This window comes from Syzygium oleosum, unplaced genomic scaffold (assembly GCF_021117445.2).
Source record: "Syzygium oleosum isolate NSW1041296 unplaced genomic scaffold, Sole_v2.1 Sole_v2.51, whole genome shotgun sequence".
NCBI classification, from domain to species: Eukaryota; Viridiplantae; Streptophyta; class Magnoliopsida; order Myrtales; family Myrtaceae; genus Syzygium; species Syzygium oleosum.
The window spans coordinates 1,575,336-1,594,342 of record NW_026607535.1 but is presented as its reverse complement, the minus strand read 5'-3'; the positions used below and the strand labels follow the sequence as shown (position 1 = coordinate 1,594,342).

General features: G+C 38.9%; 1 protein-coding gene, 1 long non-coding RNA gene and 1 pseudogene across 2 annotated transcripts; all 3 read left to right on the top strand.

Moving 5' to 3' along the window:
- Nucleotides 1-4,030: 4,030 nt before the first annotated feature.
- On the top strand, nucleotides 4,031-6,365 carry LOC130136835 (uncharacterized; annotated as a pseudogene).
- A 3,028-nt stretch (nucleotides 6,366-9,393) lies between these two features.
- Nucleotides 9,394-10,134, top strand: LOC130136836 (uncharacterized). The gene is made up of 2 exons (XR_008815545.1): nucleotides 9,394-9,632; nucleotides 9,749-10,134. It is a non-coding gene; the product is annotated as an uncharacterized LOC130136836 (long non-coding RNA).
- Nucleotides 10,135-16,266: 6,132 nt separating this feature from the next.
- On the top strand, nucleotides 16,267-18,765 carry LOC115681446 (uncharacterized). Its single transcript, XM_030605399.2, has one exon. It carries the CDS (start codon nucleotides 16,356-16,358, stop codon nucleotides 18,528-18,530), a length of 2,175 nt encoding a protein of 724 aa, XP_030461259.2. The 5' UTR covers nucleotides 16,267-16,355; the 3' UTR covers nucleotides 18,531-18,765.
- Nucleotides 18,766-19,007: the final 242 nt, after the last annotated feature.

The following is a 19,007-nucleotide window of genomic DNA, read 5'->3' as shown; positions in this document are numbered from 1 at the left end:
ATTTACACGAGATATTTTTTTAGTACAACACCTATTAACAGAGCATGAAAGTCAGAATACCCGACATATTATTTATTGAGTATTTCCTACTTGGAATGAGTTAACTAAATTTCTACAGTACCAATGAACAAGATCAAAGGATTTAGACTATTATCGAGACTTAAAATCATTGCTCATACCAACCATTGATTGAAAACATTTTATTTTCTACATAGAACTACCAAGCTTGATAGAGCTTGAACTGCGCCAGCAGGGAACGGCAGGGGGGGGGGAGTGGGGCACATATCACCAACCTAACATTGTTTCATTTCTCGAGCTCGAGATTTACCTTTTTAAGGTGAGTATCCTTTTTATAAAGAAAAAACCAACATTGGAAGAATTAATATTTTGTATGTTGATAATGTCTATGCTGAGAATTCTATATGGCATCCTCATTCACTTATAAAAAAGATAAATCCTTTGTGTTGAATCTTGATGCTGACAAAGATTTAATATAAAATTACTCGTTGTTATAGCATTCTGAAGTTTAAGTGAAGGCAATTGCCACAGGATGCATCCAGGGCACACTCACGACTTGCGACACTTGTCGTTATGATTACATGGGGACAGGCGGGCTATAGTAACCTGGTGAGATTAGCTAGGGGTACTAATATTATATTTTCCAGCATAACATGCAAAGGGAACATTACACAGAACCCTGAACTTTAGAAGTAGTTCAGTTGTTACTCAATATCCCCGGAACTTTCATTTTATTGTGGGTGTTAACCCTCGGTTACTTTTAAGGGGTAAAAGTGTATTTTCACCTTATTTTTCGAAGGAAACCTTCTTATACCCTTAATTGCCTTAAAATGAAAGAAATATAGGAAACGGGAGTAAGCCAAATTAACTAAGATATTAATAATAGAAAAATCAATATAAATAATAATATTTAGCAATGAAAATTGTTGAAATTTGGTGAATGCAAGCACTGCACCAATGAAGATGGACCGCTCTTGAGAACGCGACTGCACCAATACTATGCATCGGCCCGGCATCTCTCGGTCCCTTAACCAAATCACTTGCTTGCACTAGAAAAAAGACAAAAAGGGAAAAGAAGAAGAAGAATGTGGTTCTCTTCCCATGAAAGTCGGGGTCCAAAATAATTGTCATAGACATGGTCCATGCCCAATAAAGAAATGCAAATTTCATAGATTATGCTCGTTATCATCAGTCTAATCCAATCCCTGAGACTAAGACATCACTATTTCTACTAAAATAATGAAGATTTAGGACAATTTACTTAGAAATATATATATTAAAATTATTTGCAAACATATCTTTAATTCTGAAGTACTTTCATCCTTTATTCTTCTTTACCTTTTTTTTTTTTTTTTTAATTTCATGTGACTTTGGTCTTTTCTCTTTAATGGTACTTTAATATTTGTCCTTCATGTTTCCAGACCTTTACTTTTGGTGCTGTCCATGGACATAATGTTACACGTTTCTCGGATGCGTTGCGCAAACTTGTCATCATTGTTAGCTTACCCGACCTAAAATTGAAAGGAACCTAATTAAGAAAAAATAGAAAAGTTTGTGTCGCAAACGAACCGTAATACCTCATCATCAATAAATCGGCTAGTATCACGAGAAGTTATTATGTGAATAGTTTATGTACACCAATACCATACGAGCCACAACAAAGATTATTTGCAATCTCAACCTGCTATTTGAAGTAATAAACATTTTAACTTTACGGTTTTCATGTCATTATCAACCATTCAACAGTTACAAGACTAGAATTGATTGATGGACAAGCCGGTCGATATCTCTTGATCCCTTTACCAAATCACCTGCTAGCTTTGGAAAAAAAAGTAAAAAGGAAAAAAAAAGTGATCCTCTTCCCATGAAAGTCATGGTCCAAATCAAAAGTCATATGACCGGTCTAATCCAATTCCCGAAACTAAGAACGACACTATTTCAACTTAAATAACGAAGATTTAGAAAAATTTATGTAGAAAAATATATTTATAAAATGATGTGATAAGTTCCTAAGGAGTGATTGAATATGTCTCATTTATTGAAATGCCAATTTCATTTTTTTAAAAATTATTTGTAAACATTTCTTTAATCTGAAGTAATTTCATTTGTTTTTGTTCTTTTATCTTCTTCTTTTTTCATTCTTGTGACTTTAGTCTTTTCTCTTTAACAGTACTCTAACATTTGTCCTTCGTGTTCCGTACTTTACTTTTGGCTCTATCGAGTTCCATTATTCTAAATGTTTCACGGATACCTTGCATAAATCTTGTTGGACACGAAAACGACAGCCATATCTCCATAGCTAGAATCTAGAATATAGTAATCGAGTAAAAGGGATTTGTGCATATGATTTAGAATCCATCGTTCTTGATCCGGAATAGTGATAATCCTCATTGCAAATTCTTCTCCTTTATTACCATCTGTATCACTAGCTCAATGAGATTGCCTCTCACAGTTAGCATTTACTCCTTATGTGAGATAATTTGTGCATTAGGGTTTAAGGAGGGACTTGAGCACTATTTACAGAGTTTTAAGCCAAGCCCTCTCATCACAGGCCAGGCTTTACTTGACTCACACTAGCCAGTCTCATATTAGACTATTTAAGAAACTTTATATCTTATCTTATTAGACCAAGCCCGTAAAATGGTTAATTGCAATCTCAATTAATGTAGCCCACATCAGAATAACTCTTACAAATCTGTCATCGTTGTTAATTTACCAGACCTAAAACTAAAAGGAACATTGCAAAAAAAAAAATATAGAAAAGTTTGTGTCATGAAGTCGCCGATATAACTCATCGCAAGTCAATCATTGATAGATTGGCTAATATTATAAGAAGTCATGTAGATAGTATATGTAGACTAATATCATCATAGCCACCGAATGTATGGATCTCATTGTGAGGCCCACATGATCTATGGCTAAAATAGTATTGATCTATATAAACTGGGCCTATGTGATCTAACCAATGATTTGGAACAACTAAGGCTATTCACAATTTAGCCTTGCCATTTGAATTAATAAATAATTTAACTTTATAGTTTTCATAAGATTATCAACCATTCGACAATGATAAGACTAGAATTGATCAACAGGAGGTCAGTTCATTAGGCCCGCTTTGGTCTGTTCAGGCCGAGGGGCAAAATAGACGGATCTAGGAAAGCAATTCTCTTCTTAGGCCTGGCCCACTCACCTTGGCCTGCCTAATTCGGCTTATTTTGTTTAGAAATTCAAATAGTTTTATAAGCATGGCTATCCGGAGCTAGGCCTCGTACCACGCCTCACCCAACCTATTTATTAAGAATATATCTCGATTTTGAGCCTATGAAAAAAGTTTAATCAGGTAAGTTTTCTAAATGGATTTGGATTTCTAGTTTTTTTGTTTTTTTTGGTGAAAGATTTCTAGTTTGAGCGGGTAACATGTTTTGGATCCACTTCTTACCACTTCTTATATAAGAAGTGATTCTTCTTGGTGAATTACATCCAAGATGCAACTTTTTTTGTGAATTACATTATGTAGCATTCAAGAGGAGTGTGACAAACAATTGTGCAGCGTGCTTGTAAATTACATCCCGAGTATTTGAAGTCATGAAAATCTTTTGTCAAGATTTTGTGTAATCCCTCTGGCGAGATTGAGATATTGTTTCGCAATAAATTGTGAGAAAAGACATCGTATGAGTTATTGGGGGTAACTGGGGATAAAAAACATTTAGAGTGTTTAAGTGACTCGAGTATGGCTGAATAATGTACTGCTCACCGATTGAACCGCATTTTTTTTGTTCTATTTATTTATTGTTCGATCAATTGTTTTTCGCAATACTTTTGATCCAGTTCAAGAAGCACTGAATGTCACTTGCGAGAAAACTCCTCATTTCCAGTTTACAAGGAATTCGGCTTCAATATGACGTGTTCAGGCCTATTTCCTTTTAATTATAAATTAGTGAACAAATGCTTGAGAGCATATTTAAAGTCCGGCTGGGTGAACTGACTCCCGGTGATCATTTCTGTTTAACTTCCAAATTCTTATCACCAACTCATCCCTCTCTCTTTCTCAGAGAAACAGAAAACCAATCATAATGGAGGTGCTTCGCGCGGAATTCTGGAGGAAAATTTGGAACTCATGGGAGCTGAGAGCCATGGTGGTGTTCACACTAGCGGTCCAAATCATACTCATTTTCTTCGGCTACAAGAGGAAGTCCAGCTACAATCTCAAGCTCAGGATTGCCCGTCTGGTCTGCGTACCTGACTGCAGATTCCGCGGCCACCATCGCCCTCGGAGTCCTCTCCAGCAAGCTTGGAGACACGAACGAGAGAAATGGCGGTAGCCTCGGCGACAACGACAAGTTGCTCGCGTTCTGGTCCCCACTGCTTCTGATGCTCTTGGGTGGCCCTGACACAATCACTTCCTATTCTTTGGAGGACAATGCACTCTGGCTCAGGCATTGCCTTGGCCTAGCGGTTCAAACGTCAGCCACAACATATATCATCTTCATGGCCTGGACAAGCTCTTATCTCTCCTACCTCTCATCGGTAATGGCATTGGTTGGACTCGTAAAGTACAGGAAGAGAGCGTGCGCTCTTTGGATGGCGAGCAACGACAAGCTCAAGCAGTCGATGCTGGCCCCGCCTGATCTGAGCCCGAATTACCCCAGCTTCATGGAGGAGTACACTTTGAAGCAGGCTGAGGAGTATTACGTTGTGGCTGATGAGGTGATAGAGGTCCAAGTGCTGGAAGCTATTCATAGTAATGGTGATGATCTGGCGAATGATTCTGATGTCATTGTGAAATCCTATGATCTGCTTCAGATGTTCAAGTGCCTCTTTGTTGAGTTGATACTCAGCCATGACGAGAGGAATACTAGCAAGTCCATATTCAAGGCAATCGATTGTGTGAAAGCTTTTAGGATCGTTGAGATCGAGCTTGGGTTCATCTACGATTTGCTCCACACGAAGGCAATGGTGCTTTACACCAAGTGGGGAATCCGACTCCGCTTGTTCACTTTCTTGTCCACTCTGTTGGTGCTGGTGCTCTTCTCTTGGGCCCAAAAGTCTCACCTGTCAAGGGTTGATCTTTCCATCACTTACTTGTTGCTGGCCGGTACGGTTTTCTTCGAGACCTATTCGATTTTGATGCTGGTTTCCTCAGATTGGAGCGAAGTTTGGTTGCGCAAGCACGACAAGAACCGTGCCTGGAGACGTGCCATGAACCTTATAAGATTGCCTAGACAACCCAGTGGTCACATTCAATTGCCCAATTCAGCTTGCTAAGCTTTTGCAGTAAAGAGAGGCCCTTGGTTTGCCAAAATGTGCTTGAGTTCTTGAAGATCACGGAGAAGCTAGAGAAGTATCACTACACCCTCCATGAAGACGTATCCAACGAGATTAGGAATCTGTTCTTTCGTCATGTCAAGGAAGATCTATACTACATAGAGGAGTACCATTTGCCAGTTCGCATGGATCTTCAGAAATCTCTCGCTAAGCTACTCGATGGTTATGGCCTCTCTCAAGTTGAGTGGGCAACCGAGGGGGATTTCGACCAGGTTGTCCTAACTTGGCACATTGCCACTGAACTATCGTACTACTCTGATAAAGAGACAGTGGAGCGAATCCGGCCTCCCTCATTTTCGGGAGAGCAAGCTTCTCTCCAGGTACATGCTTTATCTTCTGGTTATGTACCCCTCCATGCTGCCCAGTGGAATTGGGGAAATAAGGGTCCGCGACACTTCTGCCGAGGCCTTAAAGTTCTTTGAGGATCACCAAATGCCCAATTCCAAATCTAATCGAGAGCCCAATTGAGGGAAGAGTAATGAAATGAACTCGTATCTTCAGCGAGCTTCTAAAATGCTGCTAGAGGTGAACACAGAGGTTCCACCGAGTAAAGTGAAAGGCGGAAAGAGCAAGTCTGTGTTGTTCGATGGATGCAGGATCGTGGCGGCGATAAGAGAGAGAAATAAGCATAAAGTGGGAAACGATTGGGAAGTTCTGGGTGAAGATATTGATTTACGCCGCGAGCCAATGCAGAGGGGATCGTCATGCTGGGCGGCTGAGGCGAGGGGGAGAGCTTCTGACCCATGTTTGGCTCATGATGGCTCATTTCGGCCTGACTGATCATTTCCAAAAGACCCAAGGCCAGGCCATTGCTAAGCTCATATTGAGATAGGCCTTGATTCCGAGTAATGATGAATCCATATCCGGGTTTGGTCCGTCTCAATCGCCATTGAATGGAGTCTTCCAAATAAAGTAACACAGATTCGAGCTTACATTCATACACAGGTGATCAGTCAATGTAGCATGATATTTAGTGGTTGATGTTGTCACACCCCCAACTCTACAAGTACAAGGGCAATGACACAGCCATCTTTTTACGCAAAAGATGAAGTTTCAAACATAACCATCAACAATCTGTTATCGAAATATGTACATCCATATATATTTGACAAAAGAGTCAATTGGTTACAATAAAAAAGATCTATATACATTTCCAACAAACAACTAACTCATAAGTTTATCATAGACATATATAACTCATACAAAAAAATGCCAACTATGAAAATGTTCTCCTTTGATAACGATAGTGTTCTCATTTTACTTACGGCTCACTGAAAAACCTAAAAAGCAATTAAAATGAATAAAATGAGCAACCATAGCCCAATGAGTAGTACTTCTCTGCTAAGCAGATCTAATATTCACTATGTATCTTTATAAACTGATACCATAATTCTTCAATCCCAAATTCAGTATAAATATCAAAAGTGGATGATTTGTCCAACAAAACATTTTACATTTAAGATGAATCAACAATTTCAACTCACAATAACAAATCAACTATCAATAGTCTATTTCATTGATCAATTTCAATTAAATCAAACATCAATGATCGAATCCATCATCTAATCTAATGCTCAATATCGAACTATGGTCACACTTAACGCCCATGACAAAGGCGACCAAGTTTACCTTTCTTGGCTTGGTCTCCACTTATATCAGCCGATGGTTTAGCCGAGAAGAACATCATAATAATAGTATGCATACGTACCCCCTACATGGGTTCTAATTAGGGGTGAGCACGGTTCCAGGGTAGAACCGGGAACTGAAAAACCGAACCGGCGGGTAAGATTCGGTTCCCGGTTCTAGGGTGAGCGGTTCCGGTTCTCGGTTCCAATTTTTTAGGAACCGCCGGTTCCGGTTCCGGTTCCCGGTTCTCGGTTCCGGTTCCGGAACCGACGCTCTTCCTAGTAAAAAATAAAAACCCTAACTTTTCTTCACAAATTTCTCTCTCGGTTGCTCCTCCGTTGCGCCCTCTCTCCCACTCCCCACACCCACGACTCGACGAGACCCTCTCGCCTCTCCTCGCTCCGTTCGGCGTCCGCCTCGGCTCTTCCTCTGTCTTCATCAACCACGGTCCGGCTCATCCACGGCGGATTTCCGAGTCTGGGTTCTTTTGGTGACCAATCGAGCGGCCTGTGGCTGGAGGCGCAAGAAGGGAGCGAGCAAGGAAAGAGTAAGCGTCAGTTGACGCCTGCGCTCCCTCTGCCCACTCCTCCCCTCGCCAAGGCATGGGCTCGAACCCCTCGACTTCTATCATCGATGCGACCTCGAAATTTGACGTCTTTTCTTTGGGTGGTGTGGTTTCAGTTTCAGATCGGGCTATGCCAACTTTCGGTGACGGCGGATAAAGAGAGGAACATTGCCCATGCTCGCGACGCGATTCGGGAAATTTTTTTTTCTTTTCGAAAATGGGCATCAAGGTAGTTCCACCTCCCTCTTCTTCATTGTTGATTGAGTCGTCCGTTGATTTCGATAGGGGCTGACGAATTAAGCTACTGGCGGACAATGCCCCTAAGGCGATGAGGGAGCAAAGGCCGGAGAGCTACTGCCGGAGGATCGCCGTCGATGCCAAAGCATGAGCATCTATCGCCCTCGATAAGTGCTTTGCTTTTTATGAGTTGATGTTCCTGATTGATTGTGTGTTTCGGTGTTGGCGGGGATTTGGATTTTGAGTGTTGGGGGTTTTTTTTGGTCTTTGATTGGGGGATCAGGTTGTGGTTAGGAGGAAGAGGACTCGATGCTCACCAATGAGGCCGGTCAAGTCACCGGGTACCACTAATGGCATCGGAATACTCCATGGAAATGATAATCCACTTTGCTCGAGTTTCTGTTTTGATGCTTCAGTTGTTATTGCTTGGACTGGGGTTTATGTATATGAGATCGACGTGTGTCACATTATTTTGTACTTGCCATGTGATCTTTGTTCTTGGGAAGTGTTGACTTTGAGCTGCTTTTTGATTTGTCGTCTCATGTAGTCATCTGCAAGGCATGCATTACCGAACGATTAGGCTGTTGGAAGCAGGGATATAGCCAGTGTAAGCGTTTTTCTTTACCTCCTATGTTTTCATTGGGATAGAATGCTAAGAAGAATGAAGTTTGTGCTTCTCTGAATTATGCTTTATGTTGTTATGATAGCTATGTATTTGATGGTAAACCTCCTGATTTGAAGAAGCAAGAGCTCGCACAACGGTACTTTATTATTATGTAGCCTTCTCTTCTCTCGTTTTTTTTTTAATTGTCTATGAATACGTTTAGTTACCTTAAATGTGAAGGTTTGTCTTTGTTTTGATCACTTGCTTACTGTGCGATATTTTAGTTCTATTCGATGAGAAGTTTGATGTTGTCTCTATTTTCCAGAAAAACCTATCTATGTAGCTAACCAGATATGTGTGCGCATGTGGTACATGGCTTTGATACCATTGCAGGTGACACAACAGCACAATGAAGACTGCAAAAAACTATTGAGACTTATGGGTATCCCAGCAGTTGAGGTTACTATTCTGTCTGAGAAGTTCATTCTTCTTTATTCGTAACAAAAATGTTAGATACCAGATTCAATTTATGTATGTCAGGCCCCTTCAGAAGGAGAGGCACAATGTGCTGCTCTTTGAAAAGCTGGAAAGGCATGTATCTTCCTGGTTGATCGTCTTCTGATTTAGAATAATTCATTGTTATCTCATAATAATCCAATCATCTAACTCTATGGAAATGACATTTTTTTTTTGCATGATTTCGTGTAGCTGCGGAAAGTTTGGATGTGCCTCCTGATTGCAAAATGGGAAATTTATGGCTTACAAGAACTTTGTATACCTTATCAAATGCCCTTTTGTGAAGGCATGCACTAGAAGAAAGAATGGATAAAAGCATATTGACCAGGCACGTGTCTGTTTCATCAGTTTTGGGTGACTTTCTATGGCTAAGTTCTTATTGATGCTTATGTAATTGCTATGTTTTTATATTGCAAGCTTTGGCTTCCAGTAAAATCAGCCATATTTGCAGCCTGTGCCATTCTATAAAAGGAGGGAAAAATCACGCAGCTTGCCTCATGGTTTTGTTGACTCTGTGCCAGGAAATATGGAACAGTCCCTATTCAAATGATAGCTTCCCTGTTTATGCTGAGGACATTGATGGAGGTTCATCTCCTTCGACTGCTATGTTATCTGAAGCTGCTAAGGCCTTGAAGGTTACCATAGTGGGCAGTTCAATCCCAGAAAAGATGTGGTGATCGATTGTACAACGCTTGCTGTGTTTTTGGTTCCATTGGAGTGCTGAAAGCCAAGCACCACAAGGTAACTTTTCTTTCCTTAAGTAACTATGTATGAAACATTTAGTTGCCTGAGTCTTTTGGTCTATTTGTTGTTTGAGTTGTTTTCTTTTCTTTTCTTTTCTTTTTGGCTCTATGCAGACGTTGGACGTATTGGTATAGGCATCTGTTATGATATTCGGTTTCAGGAATTGGCAATGATTTATGCTGCAAGGTAGGTTTCGTTTCCTCTTCGTCTATTTTGCATTTCCTACAATGTTGACTGCATACTGGTGCTGGGGCTGCCACTGGCCCAGTCTATGCAGTTCGAAAGTAAGAAGATTTCTGACAGTAAACATGTATGTCTTAAGTGGTGGACCTTTGGATTGTTTTCCTTTGATTTATTTTCGTTTTATCCCTTCCAATGATTTTTAAGTTGAACATCAGCAAAGTAAGCCTTGCACAAAGGGGACTTAGCTGTATAAATGCTTTTACGACATTGCGATATGTCCTCTATTGCTTTTTGTATAGAAGATATCTCTTTGCAATATTGATTCCAAATTAGCTAGTTTTTGCCTCCTCCACTATTATATTGTTTTAAGTTTCTTTCCTAGATTAATGAGGTTTGCTATTGGTGTTGCTAATTGGCCTTTTATTGACAATATCATTCTACTAATTATATTTGCACTGATCCACTGATAATAAAGTTATATGATGCTGAACTCTTGGTGTTTTCTATTCTGCATAAATGGATCTAGGTTGTTAGATAATATCCCCTTTCTACTAAGCGAAATATTGTTTTTTAATACCTAGTCATTGTTGCGTTTATTTTCGTTTTGTTTAATTAAAAACGAAATTAAAAAAAAAGAACCTGTTGGAACCTCGAACCGACCCTGGAACCTGTGACAGGGTAGGTTCTAGGTTCCACGTTCTGACGGGTAGGTTCCAGGTTCCAAAAAATGAGGAACCTGTACCCGAGGGTAGGTTCCAGGTTCCAAGCGGAACCGAACCGGAACCTGGAACCGCTCACCCCTAGTTCTAATCATAGCGATATAAGCACAATACACTAATAGCATTCTCCATAAATCCACAAATCAAATCCATAATTCATATCATAATTCGGTTTCATAAACCGAATTATATAATCTTTCTCAATTCCATTTATCAAATAGAAAGTATTTCATGAAGCATTTCACAAATCAGTACATGTAGCTTTTGGCAATTCCTTTCACAAAGCATTTAATTAAGACATTTACAAATGATCATTTCAAACTATTTCAAATAATGTCTTCCAATGCCTTGTCAACCGACTAAAAAGGTAGTAAAAAGTCAATCCAATTTATGCAAGAAAATTGCTCTTTCATAACTTATACTATATTAAATTTCTACCACTTTCAAGATATGAGTTTGTAAATTCATTGAAGAGGTACACTCACATGGGAAAGCTGAAACCAATATACAAAGGTTACTCAAATCGATGAACTCATATTCTTATCAATTAATTGAAAAGCAAAGTTACAACCAAGTAAAACTCTACTTTAACTAATAACTCAACTAGACTATGCTTAATTGTCGATAAAACGATTCCTACGCACTAACACAGAAACTCGTTTATAGCGAACGTTTATCTTTGTCCGTTACACAAATTGACCATTACGCGAAACTTCATAAATTTGTTGCAATCATACTGTAGTTTGAAATCGATTTTTGTCAAACCCTACGGCTCTACAATACCCTAAATTATCATTTCTATATAAATTCACAACTCAATAACTCCTCAATTGAATCTTGTAATTCAAAATTGACATAACTTCGGATTTATGACCTAATTTCGAAAATTGCTCTAATTAGACGAATAATGGGCTTTAATACTTCCTGGGCGTTGTAATTTGGAGTTGATTTGGCTTATCGGGATGTCCGAAACGACTACACGTGAAAATTTCTCTTTCTTCTTTTCCTCTTTTCCTATTCACAAGCGAGCTTTGTTTTCTCCGCTGGCTTCACGCTTCTTCTTTTCCTTTTCTCTTTCTTCTTTTCCACTTTTCCTATTCACGGGCGAGCTTTGTTTTCTCCACCGGCTTCACGGTTCTTCTTTTCCTTTTTATGCTCATGCACAAATCTGTTGAAGTAGAAAGGAAAATGGGATAGGCTTGGGTCTTAGGAACATGGGCTAGGTTGAGCCATTATTACATATGTGAGCCAATTTAGTTGTTGATCCAAGCTTTTAGAAAGGACTTAATGGCATCATTATGCCTTCTTTTGGTGATATTGTCTAACAAAATTAAATTCCAAAAACGTGCGAAGAATGTTATGATTTATGATTCTTGTTTCTTCGGGGACTGGACTAATGGTTTGACTAGCAACTAGACTTGTCAAATGGACGGATCGAGTCAGGTTTGGATCATGTCGAGAATGGTCCGACTCAAATAAACTTATTTTTATGCAATGCAAATCTAGTTATCCATACACGATGAGACCCAAACCCAACCCATACCTTACCCGACTTGTATTCGCAACATACTTTCATAATTAACTCAATTTAGGAAAACTCATATCTAAACTAAGATAAAAGTGCGGAGCGAGTGAGCGCGAAAAAACTCATACTTTCATAATTAATTTTTATTCATACGTCAAAAATTACCAACTATTTTAACAATCTATCAACATTTATTTTTATGGCTTACCAACACTGTGGAAATTTAAATTATCAATCTTAATTTGACTGATATACCAATATTTGTCAAGATAACAACATATTTTAATCATTTGGTAACATTTTGTCTTGGTTTTGAATAGTATCAACACTCCTTAAACTATTTTAATAACGTACCAATATTTATTTTTATGACTTGCCAACACTTTTTGAAGTTATGAACTTTTATTGAAATTACCAATTTTAATTTGAGTGATATACCGACATTCGTCACATTGAGATATCAGCTAATTTTAGTATCTTGCTTGATTAAAAAATGTAGCAAGAATTCTTTATACTTTCAAGATTACTAACTATTTAACGAGTTACCAACATTTATTCTTGTATGTCAATTCGAATGCCCTTGAAGTAACTGATCAATCATACCAATCTTCATCATATTAAAATAAAGGTTAATACGACGACAAACCCAAACTGGTACACCTATGACAATTTTAGCCCAAACTAATTTTTTGACCACCAAAAATTCAAAAATGATACGCCTATGACATATTTACCCGAAATTTATTTCCGTTAAATTTTACCGTCAAATTGCTTTGTTAAATGACACATGACAGTTAACTAATATACAAGTTTTATGTTTTACCCTCTGTTTGTCATGGGTGTACCAGTTTGCGATTTTTTGTGGTATTAATCCAATTTAACGAAAATTAACAGATGGTAAATTTATCATAAATGTATTAGTTTGGGGTTTTTAGTAGTCAAAGTATTAGTTTTGGGTAAATTTGTCACAGATGTACTAGTTTAGTATTTTTGGTGGTCAAAAAATTAGTTTGGGGTAAAATTGTCACTAGTGTACCAGTTCGTGGTTTTTCGCGGCCATGGCAAGGGAGTGTGGCCGGTACTCAGCCATCCCTAGACGATGTTCATGGTTGGCGGGCAAAGAGCTCCTCTATAGAGAGTTATGATCAAAACTATTTACTTACTAATGTTGAATCTTGGGAGCACATCATGGTGGGAATCAACAAATGAGACAACTTTCAGGTTCCCTTCTATAGGTGGGAAAGGAAACATGAAAATGGACCGCTCTTGAGAATGCGACTGTACCAATGCTATGCATTGATCCGGCATCTCCCGGTACCTTAACCAAATCACCTGCTTGCACTAGAAAAAAGACAAAAAGGGCAAAAAGAAGAAGAATGTGGTTCTCTTCCCATGAAAGTCGTGGTCCAAATCAATTGTCAGAGACATGGTCCAAGCCCAGTAAAGAAAAGCATATTTCAAAGATTCTGATCGTTAACGTCGGTCCATTCCAATCCCTGAGACTAAGGCATCATTATTTCAATTAAAATAATGAAGATTTAGAACAATTTACTGAGAAAAATATATATGTTTTAAAATTATTTGCAAACATATCTTTAATTCTGAAGTACTTTCATCGTTTATTCTTCTTTACCTTTTTTTATAATTTCTTGTGACTTTGGTCTTTTCTCTTTAATTGTACTTTAATTACTGTCCTTCATGTTTCCAGACCTTTACTTTTGGTGCTGTCCAGTGACATAATGTCACACGTTTCTCGGATGCCTTGCGCAAACTTGTCATCATTGTTAGCTTACCCGACCTAAAATTGAAAGGAACCTGATTAAGAAAAGATAGAAAAGTCTGTGTCGCAAACGCACCGTGATACCTCATCATCAGTAAATCAGCTAGTATTACGAGAAGTTATTACGTGAATAGTTGATGTACACCTATACCATATGAGCCATAACAAAAATTATTCACAATCTAAACTTGCTATTTGAAGTAAAAAAAATTTGGGTTAATATCACGAAAAATTTAAAACTGGTACACATGTAACAATTTTACTCCAAACTAATTTTTTGATCACTAAAAATTTCAAACTAGTACACCTGTGATAAATTTACCTCAAACTAATTTTTTGATCACTAAAAATTTCAAACTAGTACACCTGTGATAAATTTACCTCAAACTAATTTTTTGACCACCAAAAACTTCAAACCGGTACACTTGTGATAAATTTACCCTCCGTTAATTTCTGTCAATTTTTATTATTAAATTTGCTGAAGTGTATGACACACGGTAATGTGGTATGGTGACGTGAATCCACAGGGTAAATACCACGAAAACATAAAATTTGTCAGCTAAAGTAGGGTAAATTTGTCACAGAATTACCAGTTTGGGATTTTTGGTGGTCAAAAAGTTAGTTTGTGGTAAATTTATCACAGGTGTATCAGTTTAGAGTTTTTCATTATCAAAAAATTAATTTTGGATAAAATTATTACAGGTGTACCAGTTTAAAATTTTTCCTGATAAAAAAATTAATTTAAAATAAATTTATTACAAATATATCAATTTAAAATTTTTTATGATATTAACTCTAAATATTTTAACTTCATGATTTTCATGTCATTATCAATCATTCAAAGTGACAAGACTAGAATTGATCGATGGACAGGCCGGTCAAAATCTCCTAATTCCTTTGCCAAATCACCTGTTTGCTCTGGAAATAAGCAAAAAGGAAACAAAAAATGTGATCCTCTTCCCATGAAAGTCAAGGTCCAGATCAATTGTCATATCACCAGTCTAATCCAATTCCTGAAACTAGGATCAACGCTATTTCAACTTAAATAACGAAGATTTAGAAAAATTTACATAGAAAAATATACTTATAAAATAATGTGATAAGTTCCTAAGGAGTGATTGAATATCCCTCATTTATTGAAACGCCAATTTCATTTTTTTTATAAATTATTTGTAAACATTTCTTTAATCTGAAGTACTTTCATTTGTTTTTGTTCTTTATCTTTCTTTTTTTTTTTTTCGTTCTTGTGACTTTAGTCTTTTCTCTTTAACCGTGCTGCAACATTTGTCCTTCGTGTTCCAGACTTTACTTTTGGCTCTGTCTAGTTCCATAATTCTAGATGTTTCTCGGATACCTTGCACAAATCTGTCATTGTTGTTAATTTACCCAACCTAAAACTAAAAGAAACGTTGCGAAAAAAAATATAGAAAAATTTGTGTCATGAAGCCGCCGACATAACTCATTGCAAGTCAATCATCAATAAATCGGCTAATATTATAAGAAGTCATGTAGATAGTATATGTAGACTAATACCATAATAACCACCGAATGTGTGGATCTCATTGTGAGGCCTACAAGATCAATGGCTATAATAGTATTGATCTATATAGCGTGGGTATGTGTAATATAATTTGAATGATTTGGCACAACAAAGGTTATTCACAATCTAGCCTTGCTATTTTAATAAATATTTTGACTTCACGGTTTTCATAACATTATAGACAGATCAACAGGAGGTCGGTTCATTGGGCCCACTTTGCTCCGTTCGGGTCAAGGGGCAAAATAGACAAATCTAGGAAAGCAATTCTCTTCTTAGGCCTGGCACACTCACCTCGACCTGCCTAATACAACTTATTTTGTATAGAAATTCAAATAGTTTTGAGCAGGTAACATGTTTTGGATCCTCTTTTATATAAGAAGTGATTCTTCTTGGTGAATTACATCCAAGATGCGACTTACATTATGTAGCATTCAAGAGGAGCTTTGGGCTGTGACAATCAGTTGTGCAGTGTGCTCATAAATTACATTCCAAGTATTTGAAGTCATGAAAATATTTTATTAAGATTTTGTGTAATTGCTCTGCAAGATTGAGATATTGTTTCGCAATAAATTGTCAGAAAAGACATCGTGTGAGTAATTGGGTATAATTAGGGATAAGAAATACTTAGAATGCTTAAATGACTCGAGTGTAATTGTAATACCTATTGTATTGCTTGATTTATAATAGAATAATGTACTGCTCACCGATTGAACCATATATGTTTTGTTCTATTTATTTATTGTTTTTCGCAATACTTTTGATCTAGATCAAGAAGCACTGGAATGCCACTTACGAGAAAACTCCTCATTTCCAATTTACAAGGAATTCGGCTTCAATATGACGTGTTCAGGCCTATTTCCTTTTAAAAGTCCCGCTAGGTGAACTAACTCACGATGATCATTTCCTACTAACTTCCAAATTCTTATCACCAACCCATCCCTCTCTTTCTCAGAGAAACATAAAACCAATCATAATGGAGGTGCTTCGCGCGGAATTCTGGAGGAAAATTTGGAACTCGTGGGAGCTGAGAGCCATGGTGGTGTTCACACTAGCGGTCCAAATCGTACTCGTTTTCTTCGGCCAAAAGAGGAAGTCCAGCTACAATCTCAAGCTCAGGATCGCCGTCTGGTCTGCGTACCTGACTGCGGACTCCGTGGCCACCGTCGCCCTCGGAGTCCTCTCCAGCAAGCTTGGAGACGTGAACGAGAGAAATGGCGGTCGCCTCGGTTACAACGACAAGTTGCTCGCGTTCTGGTCCCCACTGCTTCTGATTCTCTTGGGTGGCCCTGACACAATCACTTCCTATTCTCTGGAGGACAATGCACTCTGGCTCAGGCACTGCCTTGGCCTAGCGGTTCAAACGTCAGCCACAACATATATCATCTTCATGGCCTGGACAAGCTCTTATCTCTCCTACCTCTCATCGGTAATGGCATTGGTTGGACTCGTCAAGTACGGGGAGAGAGTGTGCGCTCTTTGGATGGCGAGCAACGACATGCTCAAGCAGTCGATGCTGGCCCCACCTGATCCGAGCCCGAATTACCCCCGCTTCATGGAGGAGTACACTTTGAAGCAGGCCGAGGGGTATTACGTTGTGGCTGACGAGGTGATAGAGGTCCAAGTGCCGGAAGGTATTCATAGTAATGGTGATGATCTGGCGGATGATTCTGAGGTCATTGTGAAATCCTATGACCTGCTTCAGATGTTCAAGTGCCTCTTTGTTGAGTTGATACTCAGCCATGATGAGAGGAATACTAGCAAGTCCATATTCAAGGCGATCGATCCTGTGAAAGCTTTTAGGATCGTTGAGATCGAGCTCGGGTTCATCTACGATTTGCTCCACACGAAGGCAATGGTGCTTTACACCAAGTGGGGAATCCGACTCCGCTTGTTCACTTTCTCGTCCACCCTGTTGGTGCTGGTGCTCTTCTCTTGGGCCAAGAAGTTGCACCTGTCGAGGGTCGATCTTTACATCACTTACTTGTTGCTGGCCGTCATTGTTTTCTTGGAGACCTATTCGATTTTGATGCTGGTTTCCTCAGATTGGAGCAACATTTGGTTGCGCAAGCACAACAAGAGCCGTGCCTTGAGACGTGCCGTGAACTTCGTAAGATTGCCTAGACAACCTAGGTGGTCGCATTCAATTGCCCAATTCAGCTTGCTCAGCTTTTGCACTAAGGAGAGGCCCTTGGTTTGCCACAATGTGGTTGAGTTCTTGAAGATCAATGAGAAGCTAGAGAAGTATCACTACACCCTCCATGAAGATGTGTCCGACGAGATTAGAAATTGGATCTTCAAACATATCAAGGACGAATTTCTTGACGTGGAGGAGCGCCACGCGCCGGTTCCCATAGATATTCACGAATCTCTTGCTAAGCTACTCAAGGATTATCTCCTCGATCAAGTCACGTGGAGCACCAAAGGGGAACTAGACCAGATTGTCCTAAATTGGCACATCGCCACCGAACTATCGTACTACTCGGATCGAGAGAAAGGGTGGAACGAATCCAAACTCCCTCATTTTCGGACGAGCTTCCTTCTGTCCAGGTACATGTTTTATCTTCTGGTCATGTACCCTTCTATGCTACCTAGTGGAATCGGAGAAATAAGGCTCCGTGACACTTTCGCCGAGGCCTTCAACTTCTTCAAGGATCACCGAATACCCAATTCCGGATCTAATCAACAGCCCTATCGGTGGATGAAAAATTTAATGAATGATAGAGGGAATAGAAATGAAAATAACCCGCATCTTCAGCGAGCTACCAAAATGCTGCTAGAGGTGAGCACTGAGGTTCCACCAAGTAAAGTGAAGGGCGGAAAGAGCAAGTCGGTGTTGTTCGATGGATGCATGATCGTGGCGGCGATCAGAGATAGAGAAACAAGCATAAAGTGGGAAACGATCGGGGAGTTCTGGGTGAAGATATTGATGTACGCCGCGAGCCAATGTAGAGGGGATCGTCATGCTGGGCAGCTCAGGCGAGGGGGAGAGCTTCTAACCCATGTTTGGCTGATGATGGCTCATTTTGGCCTAACTGATCATTTCAAGATGACGCAAGGCCAGGCCATTGCTAAGCTCATATTGAGACAAGCCTTCGTCCGAGTTATGACAAATACTTATTCGGGTTTGGTCCATCTCGATCGTCATTGAACAAAGCCTTGCAGAAAAAAAAGAACAACAAAGTTATATCTTTACTTCGTACACTTTTATCACATAAAGGTGAGGTGATCGGTCTATGTTACATGGTATTTAGTGGTTGATGCGAGCCAATTCAGTTACTGATCTAAGTTTTTAGAAGGTATTAAATATATGTCTTGCGTTTGAGCCTGTAAAGGAAATTTTTCTAATTTCAGTATGTTTCCTTTTTTGAGTAGTTTGGATCTAATTCCAGTCTCTATGAAAGCAGTGCGTCTTCTTTTTGAAGAGCATCGAAGAAGCAACTTCTTCATACGTTACATTCTAAAGCAATATGAGAGTATTGAAGCTAATTAAATCTTGTGATAAGATTGTTTAATTCATTTGTGAGATTGAAAGATTGTTTCGTAAGAAATTGTAAAGTTAAATATTATGTGAGTTATTGAGAGTAATTAGGAGTCAAAAAATACTGAGAGTATTTGAGTGACTCGA